Source organism: Galeopterus variegatus, unplaced genomic scaffold (genome assembly GCF_000696425.1).
Source record: "Galeopterus variegatus unplaced genomic scaffold, G_variegatus-3.0.2 Scaffold639, whole genome shotgun sequence".
In the NCBI taxonomy this organism is placed as follows: domain Eukaryota; kingdom Metazoa; phylum Chordata; class Mammalia; order Dermoptera; family Cynocephalidae; genus Galeopterus; species Galeopterus variegatus.
Genome location: NW_007726750.1, coordinates 353,557 through 362,689, shown reverse-complemented (window position 1 = coordinate 362,689; position 9,133 = coordinate 353,557). Strand labels below are relative to the sequence as shown.

Genomic DNA, 9,133 nt, shown 5'->3' with positions numbered 1-9,133 from the left:
GCCAGAGAACTGCCACCGCCGCTGGGGGCCACGAGTAGGACCAAGCGGTTTGTGTCTGAGGCTCGCTTCGTGGAAACGCTGCTGGTGGCCGACGCGTCCATGGCTGCCTTCTACGGGGACGACCTGCAGGTAAGACTCCGAGAGCCTTCCCCAGGCGCCTTGCCTGCAGGCCCCCAGTGTCTTTAAATTCTTCCCTACCCGATCCCTGGGTGGGGGGGGTGTCGGGGGGACCCTTCACGTCCCTCACTCGCCCGAGGCAGACCCCAAACAAGATTCTCTCCTACCTTCTGGCACCCTGGCCTCCTACTCCCCCAACGCTTCCACGTTAGAGTGGAGCCTCCGACACTGTCTGGTCCCTGCGCTGGTCCCTGCCATCCTGAATCTCCTGAGCACGTGCACACCGAACAAAAAGTGGGCTTGAAAACACCCCCCTCCAGGTCACCTGTCCTCCCAACAGAGATGAATATTGAACATTTTGGAAGAGCGTGGAGCCTCCGACACTGTCTGGTCCCTGCGCTGGTCCCTGCCATCCTGAATCTCCTGAGCACGTGCACACCGAACAAAAAGTGGGCTTGAAGACACCCCCCTCCAGGTCACCTGTCCTCCCAACAGAGATGAATATTGAACATTTTGGAAGAGCACCCACCCCCAGCCCCCATTTCCTCAGCCCTCCACTGTCTCCAGGTCTGGGAGTCTCCCAAGGAAAGGCAGCTGGGATGGAAAGAGATGGCTGTTTGATTCTCTTTGAACAGAACTGATGTTGCCATAAGTAAAAGACATTGTTTGGAGGGAACTGAACCTGGAAAGGGGCTGCCCAACTTCTGTGTGCCCAGCTGGTTCTGATCAAGGGGCATGGACTACCTTGCCAACCTGGCGCTCAGCCCCGGCAGAACTTGGCGGTGCCAGCATCTAGCATAAGAAGGGAAGGGAAGGGAACAGAATTTCTGCCTGGGGGCTTAGCCTGGGAAATTGAAGCTTCAGTGGAAACGGGGGCGAGGGGGGAGCAGAGGTTGGGATGAGCTCTTCCAGTTAGTGTCTCTGGTGGAGCCAGAACCCGGCTAGGTCTGCCTGGCTGCCCTCAGCCCAGACGTAGCTCTCAATTGAGCTGGAGCAGAGAAACTGAGTCCAAGGCATGACTGCTGTAGCAGCCTATGTTTCTAACTAGAAGCAAAGATGGTGCTGACTCAGCAAGAGGTGTGTGTGTGGCCTTAAGCCCCAACACCTCCCCCAAAGACCAGGCAAAGGTCTTCCCAGGAGGGAAAGAGGGTAAGTGTTCCAGGAGAGGGCTGTACTTTCTCTTCCCCTAGGGAGCCAGAGATGTACCAGGTAAAGAAACTGAGCTGCGCAGAGGTTATAGTTCCCTGAAACAGAGATCCTGGCACCACAGCAGCTCAGTTGACACTTTTGTAGTGATGACATTCTTGACCCGGGACCCCATTCTAGGCTCAGCCTATGCCCAACTGTTGGGGGCAGCAAGGACAGAGGAATCACCTGTGCAGTAGAGTTCAGACTAGGAGGCAGTCAGACTCCTGTTTCTCACCTGACCTTTCCTACGCTGCAATCACTGGGACGTGCAGGATGGGAAAGATCAGGTGAGAAACAGATGATAGGACAGAAGCGCTGTGGCTGAGGTCCATGTGGCTGCTCTCCTGGTTGCTGAGGCTCCCCCGCACGCTCTCGTGGTGTTCGCTTCTCCCAGAGCACTGTGATGCAGCTCTGAGCCCTCAGGGCAGTCTGCCCCATGAGCTTGGGGTCCACACTCATTTAGTATTTGTTTCTCTGCCTATCCTGAGAGCAAGAGGAGGCACCAGCCATCTCCTTTCCCCAACAGTACTGGAGAGGGTGGCAGGAGAGGAGCGAGAAGAGAGCTTCTCCCAGCTCATTGGATCACCACACCTGGCTCCTGGGGAGGTCCACCAGAAAGAAGCGGAGATACACTCACTGCAAACCCAGAGCTGAGATGTGCTCCTCCCCATGCATAGACCAGTTTCTGACATCTGCCTGAGAACCAAGATGTAGGAAAGCCAATAAGAACCCAGGGAAGCTGCAGAAAAGTCAGTTCTTTGGTCTTCAGGGCCAAAATGTCCTCCCAAATACCTTCCTGTAGCCTCACTCTCAGCTCATCACCTAGACACTGGAGATACTGAGTATTTGCCTCAAGGACATTCTTGGCATCTCCAGACATCACAGCTGTGTAGAGGCGACGTGCTTCAGTGCAGGGCTCTGGGATTCCCGGGCCCCTGGAGCAGGAGGCTGGGCTGGGTTTTGCACCAGGTTTTGTTCACTTCGGCTTGTGATCCAGGTTTGTTGCCCCCAGACAAGTCAGCTCTCTCCATCACAGAGCCACCTGAGGCACTTGCATGCTCATGGGACTCCTGGCTGGAAAGTCAGGCTCATGCTTGCCCCACCCCCTCCTCTGCCATATACATGCATTTCTGGACCATTCACAGGCACCACTGCACCCGGCCAGCCAACGTGGATCAGGAGAGTGCACCTGTGGAGTCTGAGTTCCTCTCCCTGGGGGGTCTACTGCTAGGTCATACACGTAAAGTGTTCTCTCAGCTGGACCAGCCCCTCAACCACCACATTGGTCTCACTGTATCCCAGCCCACCTGCTCCCGGGCTGCCCCCGTGCCAGAGCAAGTGGGGGAGGGGCTGACACACAGCTGTTTTCTCTGACAACCACCAGCCCTCAGCTCTGATGAGCTGACCAGCCGTAGAGATACTGCAGACGAGGCTTGAACTTCTTCTCAGCTCAGTCCCCTGGGCTTCCCAACATGGGTCTATGAGCTCAGCCAAGGGAAGATGAAAACAAAGTACTGGTGCACCAAGACTTTGCCTGCCCAGAGCCTGCTCCCCCAAATAAGAGCCAGTTTTTTAATACACATCTCTCCAGGGAGACTCCCAGAGACTGCATCCCCACAGATGGAGGGCACGTTGAGGTGTCTTTGTAATGGTGGGGGTGAAAATGATGAAAAGAGCCTTTCTTTACCCCTCCAGGACTTTGATTTCCTCATCTGTTAAGCAAGACACCTGGACGAGGTCATCAATTCTAGTCTAAGCATCTATGAGGCTGCTTCATGATGAGCCAGTCTTCTGGAAGGTTCAGCCTTTGTCTGAGTATATTCAATTTAGAGAGTGGTTTTACATGCATCATCTCAATGGAAATACCTGGGGCCAGGGAGTGAGCAGGGGGCAGAAGAAGAACGTGCACCTCGCAGAGTATGTGTGACTTTCCCAAGGTCACACAAGTAAGTGGCAGGGCTGCATCTGCAACCCAAGTCTCCCAAACCTGAGTTCAGGCTCTGTGTCATACTGCCTCTGTCACACAATGAGGATCTGTGACTCTGTTTACCCTCTGCCACTTGTCTGTGTTGTGGGAATTGTTCCTTAAGTCCAGCAGTCCAAAGACGCCCAGCCAAAGTGTGAGGCCCTGTTCCGAGAAGAAACCCCTGTCAAGGCTGAGAGAAACAGCCATGCTCGAGGCTGGTCTCATTGCTAAGCGACAATGAAGTTTTCCAGAACTCTGTACAACTGAGTTCACTTAATCCTTTGACAAAAGGGGCTCCCACCTCCCACCTTCTTATCTGGTTTCAGAGTTAAGGAGCTCAGACAAGGGGGGCTTTCTGAAAGGAGGGGACCTCCTCGGAAGAGTCCATTAACTCTGTCCACATGTGGCTGCTATTAATCGTCCCCTGGATGAACCTGGAGCAGGAAAGAGTGGCAGGCTGAGCAGTGCCCATGCTCAGTCTGGGATGTCTGTCCCACCAGCAGTGAGTGAGCGGAGTTTTGAATTTTCTTAGCAGCAAGGATCCTAGGAGTGGCAGTCATCTTCTCCAAAGCAGACCACAGCACACCCAAGATGTCAGGCTCCTACGGGCTTTCAGGGAAGGCCTCTCACAGCCATCTCATCTCCCCTTTACTTATACCTCTGGGGAGAATGTTTTCCACAAGATAATATATGCTAAAGTGACCATATAGCTGAATTTGCCCAGCACAGTCCCAGTTTGTGCCTGTTCTGGCCTAATTCTTAGGAGTACCATCTTCCAGTGTCAAGAGTGGCCTGGTTTGGATGATAGCAGGAACAGATACATGCCCACCAGCTCTATAACTCCCCAAGCCTTCATAGGTGAAAGACGAGTGTATGTGCGTGAATTATGTTCTTCCTACTGGCAAAAAATGAGTCTTTTCCATCCTTTGTGTCTGCTGCAGTTAGAATGATTGAAGATACAAAGTATTTCCCAAAGGAAGTGTTTTAATATCCAGAGTTCTTTAATTTGCAGAGTCTGCCACTTCCCCCTCCCCTGGGGTAGGGTGCGCATAGACAGTGGCGGGGGTGGGCTTGCTTTCTTGCATGCTTTGGCTTTGTTTTGGCTAGGCTGTAGTTTTCCTGATAACAGCAAAGATGGGTGGCAGTCAGTGTGGTGACTATAGACTTGGGAGGGAGATAGAAATCATTGAGTGTTCTTGAGCAAGTTAGGTGTTTCTCTGTAACTCAATTTCTTTACCAGCAAAATAGAAGCAGTTATGCCAAGGTCCTAGCATTGTCTTGAGGATGTAACAGAATATGGATAGCACCTGACCCAGGGCCTGGTACAGAACAAGTGCTCAACAAAGCATAGCTATTACTAGAGTTGCCTTTGGTGATGGAAACCATTCGTCAGAATGGGGAGGATGGCGCGGCCACACGCCCTCAGAGTACCAGCCACTGCTATTTCAGCACTGCTGCTGCACACAGCAGAGAGGCCTTCTTTTCAGCTTGCCCTGATCCAAGTATTTAAGGCTGACTCCTTATAGTTAGTTCTGCATAAGCGTGTGTTTTGGAGAGGTGACATCGCCCCATGCTGCTTGGAGGACAAGGAGAGATGAAGGGTATCTGTGCAGGTCCCTCTCTTTTCTCTTCTCGCTTCTTCCCTCTCCCTTTGCTTCTCCCCACCCACTCCCCAGCACAGTCTCAGGCCCTAGAGAGAGGCCAGGAAGGCAGCAGCTGCTGAGGTTGGGGGATCTCCACATGGCCACCTATCCAGGCTCCCCTCAAGACATGCCGCAGGCAATGCAACCTGCAATGTGTAGCACAAATGAGCAAAGCCTAACAGGTGACATTCCGGGCAGGGGAAGAGCATTCTGGCCCAGGCCCAGCCTTCCCCTAGCCTCCCACCAGTTGGCTTTGGCTGCTGCAGGGGCTCTGGGGGAGGAATCTCCTTGTTTGTATCTCAAAGAATCAAAGAGGACTATGTCCCAGCTAGCTGGCTGGGGTGGGTTTCTCTATTCCAGGTCCTGGGGCACCAATGCAGGAGGAGACTCCCTGAAAAATGCCATCCTTCCCCAACAAGATTTAAGGGTGTGAAATCTCCAGGTCATTCAAGAACCTCCCTCAGCCGGGCTGATTACAGGTTCCCACCTACCTGATATGATTTTTGCACGTTGTCTGCTATGCGGGGACCCCCTCCATGGGAGCCAGCCTGCACTTGCGTGGTGAGCAGGGAGGTATAAATAGACACCTGTTGGTGGAGCAAACTACCTGACTGTCCTCTTGACCAGCTGCCAGGCCTGCTCCCCACGGGCCCAGGGGATTGGTGGAGAATCAGAAGTTGACTGTCCTCTTGACCAGCTGCCAGGCCTGCTCCCCACGGGCCCAGGGGATTGGTGGAGAATCAGAAGTTCACAGACTCGAGGTCACCCAGCTGCGAAGCTCAGGAGTCCTCCCTCCTTGGGAACCGTGAGCTGCACTACAAATGTAGGCACTCCTGCTGCTGGTTCTCAGAAGAGCTGACTGATGGGGCGGTGATGGGGTCAGCAGCCCTTGGTCTCCAAAAGTTTGGTGAGACAAGAGATCAGGGGAGGTCAACAGGACTGGGATTGGGGATTTTGAAAGAACCTCAGAATCCCTGCGGCCCTTTTGCAATACAGATTATCTTCTGAGATGGTCAGAAGGACCTGCTGATGTCTTCAAGTCCACGCCACTGCCTTGAAGCAAAGTGGCTCTGGGGCCAGCTTAGCCTGACGGCTATGCAGCATCTGGAAAAGATAATCATACACTCCCTGAACAGCAGAGGAGGAGGCTCCCTGGAAACCTCAGTGCTGGGGAGCTCATCCTGCTGTCTCACCCTGACCCTCATGCAGTAGGCTTACGCTTGCTTCCCTCTGTCATAACTGAGGATGTGACTGCTGCATGGTCTCTCACACAGCCCCAGTCTGATCTGACCAGCCTGGACACACACGCCATTCCCTGTACTGACCTGCCTTGGTTGGCATTTAGCAGCGGCATCTCTTGGCTTCACATCTTCTTTGTAAGATGTCATCTTCCCCAATTTTCAGATTATGCAATTGGGACTCGACAGGAAGAAATCTTGTGAGGACAGTTGCAGGTTGCCTTGGAAGGAATTCCAGGGATTGGTCCCTGGATCATCAGACCCTGGCCCTTCCTAGAGAGACCAGGAGACTCTGGCCCTGGAAGCAGTGAAGACCCGGCCAGGAATTAGGCTCTGCAAGCTACCATTCCTCAGCACTCACCCCCAGTTGCATAATGATGTGATTGCTTTTTTGCCTCAGGAATCCAAGTCCAGGAGCAAGAGCCAAGTTTCAGTTTTGCTGATAAGATGTTTACATCAGCCTAAACGTAGCTGGAGTGCTTGACACGCTAAGTAACCTGCCAACCCCCATTTGTAGGGCTAACAAAATACCTGGCTTGTTGCCTGTGAGGTGAACAGACAGATCCCATTCACAAATAATGGGACACATCTGGAACTCCCACATGTGGCCTCACCCGATGGAATGTCCCACTCTACCCTTTCCCCTCCTTCTGCTCCCACCTTCCAGACCACAGGAGAAGAGAAAGAGGACTACTGGAGGGGGTGCTCCAGTAGGCAGGGCAAGAAAGCAGTAGCTGTCTCTGCCCCTTTGTCTCCCCTTCTGCAAAATAACCCAAGAGGCCACCTCAAGGGGTCCCTGAGGCTGGAGAGTGAGCTCCCATCTGGCCTCCTCTCAAAGCCTGGGGATCTGGCAGGGGAGCAGTTGGCAGCCCAGGGATAGGACAGAGGCCAAGCAGTGACGTAGGCTCCTTCAGCCGCCTGGATGGAACTGCAGGCAGGTGGGAGCCTCAGCACGTGGGTCTCGTTAGGCCCACTGGATTCTCTCGAGCCCCAGGCAGAAGGGAATAAACCCTTCAGGGCTATCCAGGCAAAAACCAGGAAGCCAAGCCCTGGGAAATGTACTGGGAATTGTATGGCCTTCAGAGACAGACACCCGTGGGCCAGCATCCCAGCTTTCAGACCTTGTATGACCTTCTACTTTCTCCTTTGAGAAGCAGGGATTACAGTGCCTGCTTCATAGAGTTATTGTGAGAATTTAATGAGGGGATGTGCGTAAGTGTGGCCAGTGACGGGTGCAGAGTCGTGATTGTTAGGAGTGATTATCAGAGCAAAGTTTTCAGGGTTACCAGTTTCCATCCTGAAGGATAGAAGTTACCTCAACATAAAGGAATATGCTCGGCTGGACTCTAAGAGGGAAATTCTACTAACCTTGAGCACTCAGATAATTGCTTCTGGGCTGAGGCCAGGCGTGGTTGGCAGGGAGGCAGTTGGTGTCAAGATTAAGGCAGAATAAGCCATGTAGTCCCATAGAACCCTCTTTTGTGTGTGTGATGGCTGGCCGGTACTAGGAACCAAACCCTTGACCTTGGTGTTACAAGGCTGTGTGCTAAGTAACTGAGCCAACCCGCCGGTGCCGGTATGACTTTCTGTCTGTGCACTCCACGTAGTAGACATGAGCCTTATCAGCTGTTGAGGCACCGGCCTGACTGAGGAACTGTGATTTTAAATTTGTTGAATTTTAATTAATTTAGATTCAGATAGCCACATGTGATTGGTGGGGATCTTAAATGCACAAGCTTTGGAGAATTAAATCTGGGTTCAAATGCTGATTGCACTCATCAGCTTTGCAATCTTGGGCCCATTCCTGAGCTCTGGTTTTCTCATTCTTACATGTGACATGAAGGGAGATAACAACAAGGCCTCAAGGGTTTTGTGAGCCTTGGGGCTTGAGGTAAAAGCCCCATAACAAGAGGTGGTGGCAGGGGCAGGCCAAGGGCCTTGAGATTTAACCCTTCACTCCCTGGCCATCTCCTCCCTCCCGGCAGAACCACGTACTGACACTGATGTCGGTGGCAGCCCGAATCTACAAGCACCCCAGCATCAGGAATTCCATCCACCTGATGGTGGTCAAAGTGCTTATTGTGGAAGACGAAAAGCAGGGCCCAGAGGTGTCCGACAACGGGGGGCTTACGCTGCGCAACTTCTGCAACTGGCAGCAGCGTTTCAACCAGCCCAGTGATCGCCACCCGGAGCACTACGACACGGCCATCCTGCTCACCAGACAGGTCTGTGCCTAGCTCCAGAAGCCCCGGGAGGAAGGGAGATGGGCTGGGCAGATGAAAGGGACGACCCCGAGGCCTGCCCAAACATGGGAAGTGTCTTCCTGCTGGCCGCAGCTGGACGCCAGAGCCCCATGCTCGGAATGATGAGGAGGAGGTCATGAGGACAAGTGTGAGGTATTCGCAAGGGAAGGAGAGGAATCTTGTGAGGGCTCTTTTCCAAGCGTTTGTGACCAGCTGTCTGCTGAGGTCATAACAAAAGAAGATGGGCTCGAGCTGCCCAGTGAGAGATCTGGGGTTGGGATTAAGACAGGAGCTCTATCTTCAGTGGCTGTTAAAAATAGGGGCAGGTGACCGGGGGTCCCCCAAGATTCTCCCAGCAGGAGGGCTGCCCACCCGTCTGGCATCATTTAAACAGGCGGTTTCCGGGAGACGAGAGGGTGGTCATACGTGTCAGGCCCTGTCCACTCCTTCAGTTCTCACAACAGCACTACCAGGCAAGTGGACTGGTGTCACTCCTGTTTTACAGCTGAGGAAACTGAGGCACAGAGAGGCCACATAGTGGCAGTGACCTCATGTAGGGTCATGCTCTGAACCACTGTGCTGTCCTGCCTCCCAAAACAAGCCTTTGCAGTCCCGGCGACCGACAATGGGAACAGGCCTCCTTACATGTGTGGCCCATGAGAAGACAGAAGATTTTCTGTTCCATGTCACTCAGAAATCTATCTTTTTTTTTTTTTTTTTTTTTTTTTTTTTTTTTTT

At 53.0% G+C, this 9,133-nt stretch overlaps 1 protein-coding gene across 1 annotated transcript in view; it reads left to right on the top strand.

Moving 5' to 3' along the window:
- The window catches only part of ADAMTS8 (ADAM metallopeptidase with thrombospondin type 1 motif, 8), a 30,611-nt gene that overhangs the window by 7,765 nt on the left and 13,713 nt on the right, over positions 1-9,133 (top strand). The window contains exons 2-3 of the mRNA XM_008570881.1: positions 6-129; positions 8,138-8,377. Of these exons, the coding sequence (XP_008569103.1) occupies positions 6-129; positions 8,138-8,377 (364 nt within the window). The remainder of the gene's footprint in view (positions 1-5; positions 130-8,137; positions 8,378-9,133) is intronic.